We start from the raw sequence: 18,248 nt of genomic DNA, 5'->3' as shown, positions 1-18,248 counted from the left end.
CTCTTTTTTTACAGGTGGGCAAACTGACACAATGAGAGGCTAAGGGGATTTTCCTAGGGTCAGTGAAGAAGTCAGTTGTGGAAGGAGGACTAGAACTCTGTAACCATTTCTGCTCAAAGTCTCAGCTTACTTATATGTAAATTGGTAACAACAATAGTGGCATCATCTACCTTACTATTATTTTAAATAATTTTAAATACCATACAGTGTGGAAAGTACCCTATAAACTTATTATAAGGTTATTTTAAGTTCTTATTATAACTGATGAAGATTATTATAAAATATCTTGGAAATTATGAATTGCTATAAAATGGCAATTAATATTCAAATTACCCCTTTTGGGTCCTTCTACAGGAGAATTTCAAATATGGGTATTAGTGCTTAGAACACTCTTGATTCTTTTTAAATATTCTAGAAAGCTTTATCTTGTGATTCTGGGTGAGAGTAAGTTGGATAAGAGAGGAAGACAACAAAAAATCAGCACAAAGCATCCTGTAACAACTGCGAGGGGGCTAATCTAAAGTCTTCTCTTTTCCTGAGTACATCCTAGAGCAGCATACTCATTGCACGCAAAGCACATCCCAGATCCCAGTATTTAAAATTTCCATGATATTGTTGCTTAGAGTTCTAGTAATTGGACTGTCCAGAATCTATTCTGCTGTTGGATACAAATGTCTATTTTACCCATCTCTGGGCATCTTTCATTTCAGAAGAGCAGGATTTCTATCTACCCTCCCTACCCCTTGCAAATGTAAGCCTCTTGGAGTCAGGAACTGTTTCAATGTTGTATCTCAGAACAGTGCCTGGCACACTAAGGGTGTTTCATAATGATAGTTGAATGAATGTATGATTCTGATGAAAGAATAATGTCCTTGACCAGGGGCGAGAAACCTTTGGCCTCAAGGCCACATGTGGCCTTCTAGGTCCTCGGGTGCGGCCTTTTGACTGAGTCTAAGTTTTACAGAACAAATCTTTTTCTTAAGGGGATTTGTTCAGTGACATTTGGATTCAGTCAAAGGGCCACACTTGATGACCTAGAGGGCCACATGTGGCCTCAAGGCCGCAAGTTCCCCAACCCTGTTTGATGAAGACCTGTATTCAGGCCTAGACTTGATTTTCACCTTTTCTGTAAAGAAACTCTAAGCCTTTCAATCTCATTGTCTCATTTATCCTTGTCAGAGGCTTGACAGGGAATGGGGAGCAGGTGGTATAAAAGAGAGTGGGAAATGCACATTAAAGATACAAAGCAAACAGTTCCTTATATGACCCCATCATTTAATTTGGGGAAGGTCATTATGAACCTGCTGGACTTAGCCCAAGAAGGGAAAAAGAAATGTAGGGGCTTTCTATGGTAGGGGATCCAGAAGAGGCTGTTGCGCTGGATTTATGTGCTGGTAGATTTATGAAGAATGCTTTGCATTTGTTTAAACAACAGCCCTGATTCTTTAGTGAGATGAATGTAGGTAAAATCAAGACAAGCCTGCTCATAAAAATGACAAAGGGTCTAAATGACTTGTGTCCCTCGAGGTGATATTAAATGTGATCTATTTTCTGGAGGGGCAGCTTAAATAGCCAAAGTATAAATCATGGACTACCTACGTCTGCAGGCTCCACATATTCTCAGCCCACATCACAATAGAAAAGCCAATTCTTTCCAGCTGCATGTGAAATGAACATGTAAGCTCCCTAGGTTAGGAAGTTGTAGAGAGGTGGGTGTCATTACATATCTATGGAAGCAAGCTGGATAAAGTATGAACCCCATCTCAAAGTTCTGTGGGACCTATTTGGAAGACATTGGGAAACTGACATTCTAAAGGATTTCTGGACTCACTTTGGGCTCTACAAGTCTATGATGAAAATCCTGCCATATGGTGTTGTGGTTCACGAGCTCTTAGAAGGCAGGGACTGTATCTGGGGCATCTTGAGAGAGCAGGTCAAGCAAGATTACACTTTTGAACGTGGCATTTTCATCGTGGTGGTGGTGGTGGTGGGGAGGATTATATATAGTCACCTTTTATCATGTATTCAAACTTTGGACAGATTTATCACTCCATGTTATTCTATATTTTTATTCTCTGTTATATCATCCCCTCCTATCTACTGTCATGGCCACCACCCTAGTACAGGTCCTACATAGCACCTTTCTAACTATTTCAATGGCCACCTGAAATATCTTTCTGCCTTCACCCTCTTCCCCCTTTAATCCATCCCTTATACAACACCAGAATAATTTTTTTCTTGCATGTGTCTGGTTGTTTTCCTCTCTACTCAAAAATCTTCAGTGTCTCTCTCTCTCTCTTGCCTACCAAACGAAGTTTAAACATCTTTGCCTAGCATTCAGATTCCTCCACAACCTGGCAACATCATACCTTTCCCCCTTACCAAACCCAACCTCTCTTTATTTCCAAGCCTTTGCTCATACAGTACTCCACACCTGGAATATTTGTTTTTGGAATTCCTATTAAAGCCCTGCTCATCTGCTACCTTCAAGAACTCTCCTGATTTCCCTCAGTTGATAACAACCTTTTCCCCCTTGCACTTTACATGGTAGTTTAAACCTCTCTAATTCAATTATCATGTATTATTGTGTTTCATAGTTTCTGTGTACAGGTAGACATGTGTGTATATTTATATATATGTACGTGGATGTATGCATGTGTGTACATGGCTTCCTGCTAAAATGAAAGCTCTGTGAGGACAAGGACCTCTAAACTTGTATCTTCCCTTCACATTTTGCCTTCTCTAATGGTGTCCACAAAGTAGGCATTTAATAAAGGTTTATTGAATTGATTCACTCCAAGCATGTTAAATACATTTGCATTCTACTTAGTAAAAATGGCTGTTTTACATTTTAAGGTAGAATCATACAATGGAAAAAGTCAGGAGATCTGGGTCCTAGTTACAGCCCTGCCATTAAATTGTTAAGTAAATCTGGACAAGTCACTTTGTCTCAGTTTTTCCCATGTGCAAAATTGGAAGGGGTTGGATTTACATATTTTTATGGTGCCTTTCACCATTATGATTCCATATTTCTCTATGTTTTGCTAGATTTCTCTACTTAGAACATGTTCAGCTAAGCCAAAAAAATCGGTATCACTGATTTATGTCTCTTTTACCCCAAACTAGCAAAGCTATGGCTGGAGATTCTAGGAATTCCATGAACCAAGACATGGAGATTGGAACCACCCCCAGAGACCCCAGGAAGATTCCCAAACAGGCCCGTGATTATATCCCCATCGCTACTGATCGGACTCGTCTTCTGACAGAAGCCAAGAAGCCCCGTCAGCGATACATGGAGAAGAGTGGCAAGTGTAACGTGCATCATGGTAATGTCCAGGAAACCTATCGTTACCTGAGTGACCTCTTCACAACACTGGTGGATTTGAAGTGGCGCTTCAATCTCCTTGTCTTCACCATGGTCTACACCATTACTTGGTTGTTCTTTGGCTTTATTTGGTGGCTCATTGCATACATTCGGGGAGACCTGGACCATGTTGGGGACAAAAACTGGGTTCCTTGTGTTGAGAATCTCAGTGGCTTTGTCTCTGCCTTCCTGTTCTCCATTGAAACAGAAACCACCATTGGGTATGGCTTCCGGGTCATCACAGAGAAGTGTCCAGAGGGGATCATCCTCCTATTGGTCCAAGCCATCTTAGGTTCCATAGTCAATGCCTTCATGGTGGGCTGCATGTTTGTCAAGATCAGTCAGCCCAAGAAGAGGGCAGAGACTCTCATGTTTTCTAACAATGCTGTCATTTCTATGCGGGATGATAAGCTTTGCCTCATGTTCCGGGTGGGCGATCTCCGCAATTCTCACATCGTAGAGGCCTCCATAAGGGCCAAGCTCATCAAGTCCAGGCAGACCAAAGAAGGGGAGTTCATTCCCCTAAATCAGACGGACATTAATGTGGGTTTTGACACCGGGGATGACCGCCTCTTCCTGGTGTCGCCACTCATCATCTCCCATGAAATCAATGAGAAGAGCCCTTTCTGGGAGATGTCCAGGGCACAGTTGAATCAGGAAGAGTTTGAGGTGGTAGTCATCTTAGAAGGCATGGTAGAAGCTACAGGTAAGACATGACCCATTGTTCTCAAGGTCAATGGAGCAGCTTATTTTGCGGTGACCTCCCTATATTCTGGCTCTGTTACATATCTCTCTGGGATTCAGGACTCAGTGACCCTAATAGCTCTTAATCAATAATCCTATGGTGCTACCCAATCTCTACATCCCTTGTCCAAGAAAGTCAGAGCCCCATATGAAAACATAAAGTCCAGGTCTTTGGGAGAGCTTGTAACTTGTACCACAGATTATGAAATTCAAATATTTTTTTAAGACATTTCAACATGTCAGGGCTAGGAAGGACTAGATCAGGAGTTCTCAATTTGAGATCCATGAACTTTTTAAAAAATATTTTGATGAGCATATTGCAATATAATTGGTTTATTTTGCAAACCAGTGTGTTTTGTTTTATTCACTTAAAAATTATTCTGAAATGAGGTCCATAGGCTTCCCCAGACTGCCAAAGGATGGGATTTTTAAAAAAAGGTTAAGGACTCTTGGACTAGAGTTCACAGAAAATGCTTGATATAGTGGAGAGAACATAGAACTTAGGATAAAGAGAGCAGGATTAGCACCCAGGCCTGAGACCAACTAGCTTGAATAAATCATCTCACCTCTCTGACCTTCAAATTCTTCACCTGTAAAATGAGGGGGGAAATATTTGCACCCCTCCCTTGTAGTGCCGTTATAAAGGAATCTCACTGTAAACTTTAAAATGCCTTGGAAATTGGAGTAGTTGGGGATATAATTTACTCTTTACTCCTCCCCCAAAATAGGATTCTGTCTACATGCCCTTAGAAGTCTGCCTGCCTGCTTGTCCAGCACGTGGGCAGAGAACCCAGTGTTCTTCACTTGTACATAATACTGCATCCTCAATGAGACATAAATACGCAGAGGAGCCATGGAAATGCATCCCGGTGTCCTGACCTGGCACCTTGGCCTGGAGCTGCTGCTGCTCAGAGACACCTGATGACAAAGAGCCTTTTTGGTTCTGTGCCAATGCAGCACACTCACAACTTAGTTTTAAAAAGCCAAGGGCTTGTGAGCCAACTCAGGGTCCTTGACCTCTGCCTCCTTCCCCCCAGCAGGACATTGTGAGGAATCACAGGATCAGATCTCAGGACATCTAATCTAACCAACTTATTTTTACAAATGAGAACAATGAGGCCCAGAGAGGTTGTGTCTTGCCCAAGTTCATACAGGGAATGAGTAGCAGAGTGAGGATTCAAAACCAGGCCCCTAAGATCCCAGCAACCCTTGCCCTGCCCTTTCCTACTGCTGATTTTCTGTCTTATAACTAACCTCTCATCCTTTTTCCCATCTGCCATGCCTGTGCTTTCTGCCTTTCCAGATTTGGGAATATCAGGAAATGAACCAAACCTACCCAGGGCATCATGATCCAAGAGTGAGCCTTGATCTGGAGGGCTGGATGAAAGTTGCTCTAGGAGGAAAGAAACTCAACAACATCTTCCATCCCCAAATCCTCCCCACTTTGGAGTTGGGCCTAGAGATATTTCAAGTCCAAACCTGAAATAGAGGGGTAGCAGGAAGGCAGGATGCCAGGGGCTGTTGGAATAGGAACTCCCATGATTTACTCTGTGGCCGTACAACTAGTCTGGGCTTGAACATCTCATTGGAGTTGCAGTGAATTGCCAAATGGCACATGGTGGCAGCCCCAGGAACCAATGGGGCCGTACATAATCACAAATGCTAGAAGCCAACTACTGCCAGTGCTTGGGGATGACAAGCTCCCCAGCTTCTGAAAGTTACCCTGTCTGTGACCTTGGAGTCCAGATTAGAACAAGGAGATTCTCAGGGGGGAAAGTGGTCATTCAGAGATAGGCTAGTGTCCCCTCAAACCATCATCATCATTAATGATGACCACAAGCAAGGGCAAAGATACCAACCAGAACAAGTAATTGATGTCACTCCTCTCCCCCTGATGAAATAGAATAGCACATAGGAATAATGCTCTTCCCTTGTCAGCTCTGCGGTCCAGTGGGAAGTGACAGGGGCAGGCCAACACCAATCCTGTTATTTTTCCCAAAGAAGTCATGGAGAGGGACAGTTAGGTGGCACAGTGGATAGAGCACTGGCCCTGAAGTCAGGAGGACCTGAGTTCAAATCTGAACTCACACCAAACACTTGATACTTACTAGCTGTGTGACCCTGGGCAAGTCGCTTAACCCCAATTGCCTAAAGAAACAAACAAACAAAGAAGTCATGGAAAGTAGCACCACCATGCCAGCTTCCTCCCAAGGGAGTAGCAGGTGGGATAGGAAGCCCCCTCAAACTCCATTTGGTCCTGCCTTTAGAGGTATGTCTACAGGGAAGCCAAGAAGCACAATTCCTTTACTCCTAGAAATGTTACTCTTGACCTATATGCAGAAGCTTTCCAAACAATGGGACAATACAACCCCAATAGCCTGACCATACATACTAGTTCAGAAGGGCTCACCCTAAGTCAGGACTCAATAGTCTTTGGTACCAGTGTCACTGAAGCACCCGTTTGTGGCCCTGAATGATTCTGTATCCTACAGGAAGTGGTACCCCTCATAGTAAATAATAGACTTACAGGACCTCATTTCCCCAGTGGCTCTATTTTTAAATGGATTAAAAATTGTTTTGCCAAACATGGATAATAGAGTGATAGATGGTTACTAAGAAAAACTGGAATATGCCTAAACTTATTTCTTGGAGCTCTTTTGTATTTGGATGGCAGTTAGCATTCTTCTGTGTTTCTCCCTGTGACTTTTAAGCGTTACACATATGCCCTTTCTACCTCATAGGATTGTCATGAGGTTCACGTGAAATACTAGATAAGAAAGCATTTGAAAAGTGTGAAATGCTGTAAAAATACAATTGAGAAGAAGCAGCTGGAGGGAGTGCCTAGTAAGAGTGCTAGTCAAGAAGCCCTGAGTCCTCAAAATGCTGGCCATTAGAAAATAATGGCTGGTATTTATATGGTGCTTTAAGGTTTACAAAGAGCAGCATATATATGTTATCTCATTAGATCTTTACAACAACCCTGTAAAGTAGGTGCTATTATTATTCTCATTTTACAAATGAGGAAAGTGAGGCTGAGACAGATTAAATGACTTGTCATTGTTAACATAGCTATTAATATCTAAGGCAGAATTCTAATTCAGTTCTTCCTAGCTCCAAACCCAGGACTCCCATCTGCTATACCACCTAGCTGATACCTAGCACCAGAGTTCACAGCAGTCTCAGGTACCATGTAGGAATCCCAATAAAGTAGCTTTCCTCTAGGACAGTAGCACCAAGATGGACCTCACCATCAGCCCCACCCAAGGAGCAATGTCAGTCTGGCCTGGCAAAACAAATAGATAGCCCAAAGGAAATCAAAGGATGTTGAAGAAAGGCCACCTCCCCCAAATGCTGACACAGGAATCTCAGCCACATGGTGGCCAACGTCGGGCAGAAGAACCAGATCCAAGAAGCCCTGGAAGCTGAGGGAGAGAAAAAGTGAGAAACTAAACTGCTTGTCTGATACAAGCTGTGGGCCAGCCTCCCACCAGTCTTTTCTTTCTGGGTGAACCCTCGGAGTCAGCCTGCCTCCAACTTGTTCAGCTCTCCAACATGGCAGTGTTCATCCCAGTGAAGGAGAACTGACTTGGGCAAGCAGCTTCTGAGAGAAGACAGCACATGGCCTAGAACCCTGAACAGGCTTGATAATGTAGGAAAATTCAAACTGATAAAAGACAAATAGACAAATGAACAAAAACTGACTTTAAACCAGGTTCCCTTCTGGGCAAGAGAAAAATATTTCTCCTCCCTGCCCACAGGGTATATTTCCTCAGTCCAAAGAACTGCTGAAAGTTTACTTTCCTGTGTTCCAAAACATGGAGACTTTCTCATCCATAAAATAGAGCTTCCCTCCCTCTCTGGGGGGAAGCCTAAATCTAAAAATACTGAGCGTACAGAAAGTCGAAGAGGACCAGAGCAATGTTGATGGTGAATAAGAGGTGATGAAGTATGTAGTGTCCTTGGGCAAAGAACCAAGGATGTGTGCATGTGCATATTTCTTTCTTTTAAAAGAAAATGCATATTCCGAATATACAGATTAGGGAGGGACTATGGAGGTGACTAGTAATTATTAGTAATAACAGTAGTCCTCGTTTTTGATATGTGGACCTGAGGCTCCCGCTGAAGGCCTTCTCTGATACCTTATTGGGGTCTGAAGGGGACTCAGGGGTTCTTGGAGGCAATGCCAGTGGAGCCCAAGTTCTGATAGGTCCAACCAAGGTTTTGAGTGCAGGCTGGCAATAAATGATATGCGCTTCATCCAAGGACCATCCTAGTTAATTTTAGAGAAGTCTATCACTGGGCTGTCTACTGAATAATTCTTGTCTTTTTCTTTTTTTCTTTTTCTTTTTTTTCCATTCTGAACCTAACAATAACAAACACGAACATTTTAAAAAATGAAAATGAAAAACAAATGAAAATTAAACAAACAACAAAAAACAAGAAATAAAGCCCTGTACTCATTGAGCAATGCATATTTAGCTACGACAATCCACGAAGACCACATCCAAGCTAGTGTGGTGGACAGAGTGCTGGACTTGGAGTCAGAAAGACCTGAATTCTAATCCAGCCTAGTTACTTATTAGCTGTGGACAAGTTATTTAACCTCTCTCAGTCTCAATTTCCTCATCTGTAAAATGGGGATAAATTATAGCATCTACTTTACAGGTTTGTTGCAATGATCAGATAAGATAACCTTTCAAATCTTAAAGCACTGTATAAATAAATGTTAACTATCATCATTCAGGATTAGGGGTCTGCTATCTGCATCTGCAGAGGGAGTACCTACATTGATAAAATTATGAATCCTTGAAGTCCAGATGTATGATGCTACTGATCCACTACCAGTAGGTTGTCCACATTTCTATTATTTTCCCAGAAGTGGTGATAGGCTGTGCTGAGCCTTCCACACTCTCTCAGCCAATCCACCTTGTAACCAATAGCATGGCACACATTTGCAAGCTGGCCTAATGGAATTTCAAGCACTGGCTATTGTGGTGAACCAGCTTTTACCTGGGCAAATAATCTTGCCTGTAGGAGGACCATTTGAAACCTTTTATCAAGTGAGCCAACCAGCAGAGAAACATTCAGATAGAATAGAAGGTCTTGCCTTATGCCTCTTTTTATATCCCAGCACTTAGCATAGTGCCTGGCAAATTATAGGTGCTTAATACATGCTTACTGACTCCAAGAGCTATCTTTTTGTATGGATGTGGTTTTATCCCTGTGTATGTGTGTGAAAGAATCCCAGGAAAGGACTAGGGTGTCACCGGTTCCTATGGACACACATGAATCAATTGAAAAACTTTTATTAATGTGAACAGCCACATCCCAGTCAGGATCTCTAATTCTCTCTGTCCTGTGTCCTCCTAGGCATGACTTGCCAGGCCCGCAGCTCTTATATGGACACTGAGGTTCTTTGGGGCCACCGCTTCACGCCAGTCCTCACCCTAGAGAAGGGCTTCTACGAGGTAGACTACAATACCTTCCACGACACCTACGAGACCAACACACCCACCTGCTGTGCCAAGGAGCTGGCGGAGGCCCAGCGAGAAGGGCGGCTCCTTCAGTACCTCTCCAGCCCCGCCCTGCTAGGGGGCTGTGCCAAGGAGGGATTGGGCCAAAGGGCAGAGGAAGGAGAGGAAGAAGCAGAGGGGCTGGGGAGAGCCAGAGAGACTAGCAGCTCTGTGTGACTCCTGTGCCCCAAGGAGATGGAACATAATCTCCAGCCAGAAACCCCACATGGACCCAATGAGGCAAACTAACTGAGATGGTTTGTGTAGGTGGCCATGGAAGTGATAGAGGCTCTGAGAAGATAGGTATTTTAACAAAACCTTCCCTTTCCCAACGTGATGCCATCCTGTGTACCATGACACTCCTTACACCCGTAAGGGTCATAGCTCTGCCCTCCCTTCTTGTCCCAATTGAATGACGTCTGGGGTCCAAGGAGAAAGTTGGGCTTTCTGCCTATGGTTGTGATGTATTTGCTCTTTGTTGCTCAGCCCCTCATTTCTCTTCCCACTAATTCTGGTACTTTCCCTGAGCTGAATATCCAGGCAGCCTCATAAAAGGATGCAGGCATTGCTGAATGGCTGAGGTGGGAGTGGGGTGGTGGGAAGGGGCAAGAGGCACTTCTGCCCTGAGGCCCATTAGGTGTTGAATTCCCAAAGGAGACATCCCCTCCCCTCAGAGAAGGAAGCATTCTTTATCTGGGGGCTTTTGCCATTTAGTGGGGCTGGCATTGAAGAAAGAATATTGCCCGAGATCTCTGTTACTAGTGTGTTGGTTTGGGTTTGTTTTTCAAATGTAGCCTATTCACTCTCTTAGAAGTTACTAATCAAACCTGGACCTATGTCCTAGGAAAACCAGACTAGGGCTGTCAGATCAAGTTTGGTTTTTATTAGCAATTTTAAAAAGCATATTCTTTATCATACTGTGCTCCTCAAATCTCCTACAGGTCAAGGAACACCAGACACTGTTTCTGTCACAGAATACTTTTGCCTAAGGAACTCAAAACACTTCTAACTTTCACCTTGTTTTTCTTTTATATACCAGAGTGAGGCTAAGGTGAGAGCTGAAGAAAGTGTGGTTTATAGACTTAGTATTAAAGCTGGGAGGGCAGAGATAAAAAGGGAAGGTGGGAGACAGAGGGGAGGAAAGAAACTATAGATTATTTTTCAAACAGCCACCTGCAAAACTTAGTTCCCAGGCTCTCCTGATTCCCAGTTCAGTAGCCCTTCTATTTTTAGGGCCAATCATGACATGTAAGGGGATAGTCAGAGGTAACCTTTTCACTAAAGCAATTAGTATCTCTAGGGTAAGCCAAGTGGCCCGGTTTAAGTTACTAACAGTGTTGAAAGAGTGCCAAGGCTTCAGCAATGGTCCTGTGAGTGGACAAGTGGAAATACTAGGTACCCATTTGGTGTCAAAAACTAACCTCAGGTTTCACACTCAAAAGAACCTGTGGCCTTTTGATTAGGAGTCCTACTGCCCTGTCTCATGCTGGCAAAGTGCTGGCCTTAGGGGTAGAGGGGTGGAGAGGAAGGGCCTGAGGCAAGGAAACACTAGGAAGGAAAAGGAGAAGGGCTCACTCTCTCTTTCACATGCTCTCTCCTCATTCCTCATGGGAAATGTGAGAAGAACTAGGGACCCATGGGGAGATGGGAGGTGAGACGATATAAACAGGAAAAAAAATCTCAAAAAAAATTACCTTTTCTAAGAACTTAGCTATTTTTTGTCTGAAGGTATGGGGAGAGTACAGATATTACATATAACTCATGGAGATTATTTAGTGGATGAAATCTGGAAGGTGAGAGGGAAGGTGTATGGCTTTTGTCTGTCTAACTGGATGGAGGGAGAGGAAGAATTCTAATTGGCTAACCAGACTTGGAAGAAAATTTTACCAAAGCTATCAGGGATTCAGAATTCTCTTCAGCCTCCAAAATTTACAATGGTCCTACCCACACTTGTCATTTGCCACCCTGTTCACTATCTCTTCCCCTGGTTAGCATTCCCCTTTACTACTAAGCTGTAGGAAGGAATTCAGACATCTTAAAAAGCCAGATTTCCTTCTCAAAGAGGGTGTGCAAATTAAGCCAAAATGGAGTAGAAAGTAAGAAAATAAGGCACAGGGGATTCAATTTCTCTTATATCTTCTGCCTGATTTCTATTAGGCCTAAACTATGCTTCTCATCAGTCTGTTGTCTAGGTGGCAAACAATGCTGCTGCACTCCTCTTCTGGCCTTGGAATACATAGTCCTTTCTCCACTCCCAGCTCTCATACTTTCCTGGTCCTCTCAGCTCTGCTTCTGGACTGTCAGAGGTCCTGAGCAAAGAGGAGAGCAATAAAGTTCCCTGCTAGACCCTAAGGCTCCATCAGGCTATGGGCAAGATCACATGCCCTGGCTATGTGGTGATATGCTGCTATGATTCTTCTCCATAAAACTTACCAGTAACATGGAAACTGCCCTCAACCTCCCAAGAAAACAATAATAACAAATCATATGTACAGAGTACTTCAAGGCTTACAAAACACTTTTCTTACCAAAACTACATAAACAGGGTGTAGGGTTTTCTGGTTTTTGTTAACTGTGTCCTGACTCTGCAAATATTTGGGAAAAGCCCTGGAACCTTTTCCTGAAAGGTGGGACATAAAATAGAAGAGCCGTAGTAAAGAGAGGGAATGATGAGGGCAACATGGCCTTTGACAAGCCCCACTCCCACCTTACCCCTCACAAAATAGAAATTCTAGTACTACCACCTCTTACATGTGAAGCTTTGACCTCATAGCTTCAAAATTGAGAGAATGTAGCTCTCTGCAGTCTGCAATAGCTTGGTGGCTTTACAAACATAAACCATGGATTTCAATATTCTCGTGGTCCCAAGGTATTACCTGGTTTATTACAATCTGAAAGTTTCAGAAGCTAACCCCTGGCCTTGGCCTCTGTATATTGGAAATTACCTGTGGTAGAAGGATTTACTACCTGTGATAGACGGATTGGATATTTTTTTTCGAATAGCTCTGAAGAAGTAGAATACTCCTTAACCTCCCTCTGGTCTCAGTTTCCTTATCTGCAAAATGAGATATTAGACTAGGCAATGTATTTTTATTTATTTTATTAAATATTTCCCAATCACATTTTAATCTGGATGGGCCAGACAGAAATTTTGCAGCCTTGTGAGTCTGACACCTCTGCATCTTATGACTTGGGTTTGAAATCCAACTTTGCTAATTGCTACTCTTGTGATCTTGGGCAAATTACTTCATCTCCCTGGACATTGGCTTCCTCGTTTGTAAAGTGAGAGTCCTTTCAAGATTTCACATTCTATGCTCCTGAAGAATCAAAGAACACTCCCACCTCCAGTAAGCTTCATATATAACCTTAATAACACAAACACTTTTAACAAATACTTATTAAATGCTTGCTGTGGAATTCAAAGACAAGGTTGATTCTTCCCTCAAGGAGATTACAGTATAGTAGAGAAACTATGATGCATAGACCAATAAGTATGATAAAAGGTAGCGAATGATTCAGACTTTTTTTTAAAAAAGAAGAACTCCAGACAAAATACTTTAGGAAAATTAGAGAAGTGGAAGATCACTTAATACTTAGGTTGAACAGAGCCAAGTAGAGAAAGTTCTTATCATTTTGGCAAGTACCAGCAGAGATGAGTGAATATTTATACACATTTCCTATCTACGACCAGCAACCTTTCTCCCACACAATATCCCTCTACCTTACAGTGTACTAGATTTCTCTGGTATGAGATAAAAATCATAGAGATCTAAACATACCCTTAAACAATCATTTCCTGAAACAGCCTCAGCCCCAGCCCAAGAATCACGGACAGGTGCTCAGAGAATAACACAGAAACTAATGAGTTGAGCATTATGGAAGGTCAGGAATAAAAGGAGTCCATATCTTGTGATTAGGCAGCTCCAATTAAGTTGGTCATTTTTACTAAGCCTCAGTCTTGATCCACCTGCAATGTTCTCCCAGTGGCAGGATAATTGGGAAATACCTTTTTTTTTTCTAGTCTCTGGGGAATTAATGACTTGTGAAAGGCAATTAGATGGGAAAGAATGGGCTTTCTGGGAAAGGAGTCATTCATCCTATCTGACTTGGTTTTTGCTGGAGAAGTCGCTGAAATCGATGTGTCAACTCTTGCTTTGCCTATGTAGGATTTTTTCAGCATGCTTATTAAAGAAAGAAAATGCCATTCTGATGGCTGAAAATCCATCACAATGAAGTGGATCTGATCCTCCAAAACTGTTACTTGTTATAAACAGGCATCCACTTACATTACATTTCAGTTCCTACACTTCAGACAGGCTTAATGCTCTTGCTCTTTTAATAGTTTAAAAGAAAAACAGTCAGTGACAAGGCACTATTGTGAAACTAAGGTCAGAAAGTGGTTGGGGAAATGAAGAAAGAGACTAGTGATTAACACAATTATGGGGCAAGAGGTTGGATCCAACTCTGAACCTGGTATTGGGTCAGAGCTCAGCCTTTGTACAGAAAATCAAGGGGAGTGTTAGTAACTATGGAGATAATTCAGGCTATGGGGAAAAAAGTCCAACACCAGTGCTTCATCATGTCATGAAAGTGACCCTTAACTCTTGAAGGATGTAAGCCCTGGACAATTTTATAAAGTTCAGACTGAGATGCTTTCAAAAGACCAACTTACCTAAACATGGAAAGGATTATCACTAGTAGACCAACCATCAAGTGAAGTCTTTGGTAAGATAATCTCATATATGACCAATTTTACTAAATAATTCATAGGAAAAAAATTCATTTTGAGAGACCTTAAGTATTTGTAACTAAAATCTGATCACTCTGAAGTGGCAAATAACTAGTTTATTCAGATTGGACAATTCTGTCAAAAGAAAAATCCACTTTGGGAATAGTCTGGAATAGAAAGTTGTCTAGAGAGAAGGGTAGAGTTGTAAAATGAACAGAGGTTGGACCTTGGAGTCAGGAAAACTTGGGTTCATATCCCTGGCCTTTGGGACATACTGACTATAAAATCATGGGCAAGTCATTTAATATCTCAGTACCCTAGACAGAGGTATATGAGGTGTTTAGGGAGGACTAGCAACCTCTGGTATGAGGACTTGCTGAGCCCTTTTCAGAGCTGCTCATCTACCTTTGGTGGCCATCTTCATTCAACTCTCACCTGTGGCTCCAAAAAGTTATAGCATATGCAGTGGCTAAATCCTGGTAAAATCATCTTGGCAGATGGGCTAAACCAAGTTGAGGGTAATCCATAGGGCTCAAACCGGTCAGTGAGTTAGAAGGGTATCTACTTCAAGTATGTGAACACTTCCTCGGTGGAATGGTAGGATGAGAAAATTTTGTTCCAATGGCCATGAAGGTGGCTGAAGCAAGCATTGTGGAGCTCTTAGAATTTGGTCAGACATCAAAGACGCCAAGATCATCTACATGGGCCATTGTCTTGCAATTGGATTTTGGTGACTCTGGAGGAGAAGGTGAGGCTGATGACTTTGTACAACTCTGCCTCACTTAAATCCAATTCATGTGTAAGTCTAGACATTATCCTGTGAAGTCATTAGGACTCTTTGAAAATGAAGGATGAACAACAACACCCCAAACAACTCTCTAAATAAAAGGTTCTTAACCTGGGATTCACAGATCCCTTTCAGGAGCTCTATGTACTTGGTTAGGGGAAAAGATACATTATTATTTTGACTAACCTTTGGTTTCCTTTGTAATCTTATGTATTTTATCTTATGCATTTCAAAACATGATTCTGAGGAGTCCATCAGTTTAACCAAACTTCCCAGGAAGTCCGGGGTCACAAAAAAGGTTAAGAATCCCTGATCTATATCAACTTTGTTATGTTAATCAAATTTCTGTGTGATTGTTAACTTTCCCCTTCATTTTTGGACTGTGTAGACTCCACTCAAGTCTCATCTTTCCATTCAGCAAAGTGGTCACTAGTACCAAGCTCATTAAAGGGACTATGAAATTTAACATTTGCAAAGTACTTAGAGATTCTCCAAGTTAAGACCAAAGCTTCATGTGGAAAATGTCATCAGGAGGGGAGAATTTGAGATCGACTTTTTAATTTATGATGGCTATATAAAGGCAAATTTCAAGCTCAGATTTACAAAAGATCAAGTTAGCAAAAGACCCCTATTTAAATGGCACCAAAACTAGAAACCTTTTCAATAAGTTAATTAGTCTGGCCTAGTCCTTTTAAAGTTGAGAAAAATGGGAAGGGGTGGGGAATGAATATTTTAAGTTGCAAAGAAACAGACCTTCACTGAAGCATGGACAATTTACAATGTCTGGTTCAACTATGCCCCCTCCCCCTCATCAGCTCAACACAAATGACATTTGTTTCACAAGCATATTGGCACCACCCCTGACATGGGCTGAAAACAGGTGGAGAGCCTTTAAATTAGCATTAGACAAACACAGGGGTAATATCAGAGAGGAAATGGCCTTCATGGAGGTGAGCATACAAGGCCTAGTTAAAGAAACTGAAAGTTTTGTAAGCAGCCATCTGTTTCCCCACAACAGACATGGTTATTCCCTAGGGCTTACCTTCTAAAACTCTCATAGAGTTCTACTAGGCCTCCTAAGCATGTTACTGAAAGAGAATGAATTTCACTGCGTCCCAGTGAATCTACACACCCTGAATAAAAAGCTCCCCCTAATAGATACATCTGATCCCTGAAGAATTCACTGACCAAATTCTAGGCTGGCTACAAAGACCTTGCATCAACCCCAATCATTAACTCTCCAGGAGAGAATAATGGAAATCTAAAGATTCCTTTTGCCAACTAGCTATTTTATTCACGCCATTCAAATAATAAGTATGTAGAACTTTATATTAACAAGACATTTTTACATACATTGATTACCTTTATCCTCATGGCAATCTTTCAAGATAGAGAACGAAAGAAAGAAAGAAAGAAAGAAAGAAAGAAAGAAAGAAAGAGAAGCAAGAAAGGAAAGGAAGGAAGGAAAAAAGGAAGGAAGGAAGAAATAGATAGTAAAATGCTAAGCTACAAGAGACTGTAGAAATTACCTAATCCAACTCTTTTATTTGAGACATAATGCAAATTAAAAAGGTAAAGTAATGTTTAAGATGACATAGCAAGCCAGATCTAGAATCTAAGTCTCTGGTCTATTGGCATAGAACCCCTTCCAATAGACCAGACTGATTCTATTTGACAGATGAGGAAAATGAGACTCAGAGAAGTTAACCAAGGTCATATAACAAGTGCTTGATGGAGACCAGAGTCAAACCCAGGTCTTTCTGATTCTAAATCCAGTGTCCTTTCTACAGGTTAGACCATGCTCCCTAAAGGTAATTGCTCCCCACCCCCAATTTAGAACAAAGTTTCAATTCACTGAAGAAGAATTTGGTGACTCTCTGGCAACATTAGTGAAGAAATCCAAAATATTCTTCCTAAAATAGATTTGTCTAGAGTAATTTTATAAGAGTTTCTAAGGACCATGACCTGTATTCCTCTAATCAGAAGCCTAGTTTAAAGGTAGGTAAGTTCAGAAATTCAGACTTCTTTGGGGTAATGATGCAATCAGCTAGAAAGTAGTCATGTCCTCTGTGTGTTTGCCACGCGTTTGTCTCCATGAAATGGAAAGCAAATGTCACTGTCATATTCAAAACCACCATTGAAATAAAACATGATGCTAAGGGAAGAGATTAGCATTTCTCTCTGCCTGATTTGATGCTCTGCTAGAGTAACAGTCCCCTCCCTAAACAGTGCAGTTGCCTCAAAATTGAGCCAGTAGTCATTCATGAGTTCACACACCATCTGTTTCCCCTCACGCATGAGAGCTCAGCTGTGTCTGGCCCTCTCAGACAAAGAAGGGAGAGGAGAATGCCAGATGCTGGGTGCAGACCAAAGAGCTTTACCACTCAACCCTTAAGGTTAGAAAACTGGCTATTTGGCTCAATTAATTTCTATTCAATAAACATTGATGAAGTGCCTACTATGTGCAAGGAACTGAGCTGGGTGCTGGCGGCACAAAGACAAAAAGGAAAAGGGTTCCCACCTTCAAATAACTTACATTCTACTGAGTGGTTTGACCCCATCATTCCTATTTGGTAAGTGGACTGAGAGAAGCTCCTTCATTATTCCAATTCCCCATCTCTACCTCTCCCCCCCCAAAAGCATCCACCAGCCTGCTCAGTTGTTATTTCCCAATTCTAATAACCATCCTCCCCTAGTTAACAGCATATTCTGCCACTTTCATTCAAGGTCATGTTAAACAAAAGAGTCAATGTTCTGTAGTCCTGTGGCCTAGAATGGCATGACAGGCATTCATCAAACCTATTTTGTGGGCATTAATACAACCCTTCTCATTTACTAGTACTAATGATGACAAGAATTTATAGTCCTAAAGTCCATTCATCAGTTTAGGGCTATACTATCCTAGGAGCCAATGTTAGTGGCTGGGTCAAGAGATGTGTTGGCCCTACCCATGACCACATGGGTACATTGGTGGTGTCAGGGGATTGGCTCACAAGGCACTAGCAATAATCAAAAAAGACTGAGGCTTTAGAGAATCAAGTTGAGTTAGACAAACCACAAATTCTCTGAAAATCCCTGTATTTTGGCTTCCTAATCCATCAACTTCTGCAA

At 41.9% G+C, this 18,248-nt stretch overlaps 1 protein-coding gene across 1 annotated transcript in view; it reads left to right on the top strand.

Moving 5' to 3' along the window:
• The window catches only part of KCNJ5 (potassium inwardly rectifying channel subfamily J member 5), a 51,614-nt gene extending 34,313 nt beyond the window's left edge, over nucleotides 1-17,301 (top strand). The window contains exons 3-4 of the mRNA XM_020963821.2: nucleotides 3,127-4,070; nucleotides 9,479-17,301. Of these exons, the coding sequence (XP_020819480.1) occupies nucleotides 3,134-4,070; nucleotides 9,479-9,798 (1,257 nt within the window). The 5' untranslated portion in view covers nucleotides 3,127-3,133 and the 3' untranslated portion in view covers nucleotides 9,799-17,301. The remainder of the gene's footprint in view (nucleotides 1-3,126; nucleotides 4,071-9,478) is intronic.
• The last annotated feature ends 947 nt before the right edge of the window (nucleotides 17,302-18,248 follow it).

Source organism: Phascolarctos cinereus, unplaced genomic scaffold (genome assembly GCF_003287225.1).
Source record: "Phascolarctos cinereus isolate Bilbo 61053 unplaced genomic scaffold, phaCin_HiC Scaffold_726;HRSCAF=1367, whole genome shotgun sequence".
Taxonomy (NCBI): domain Eukaryota; kingdom Metazoa; phylum Chordata; class Mammalia; order Diprotodontia; family Phascolarctidae; genus Phascolarctos; species Phascolarctos cinereus.
This window is presented reverse-complemented; position numbering and strand designations above follow the sequence as displayed.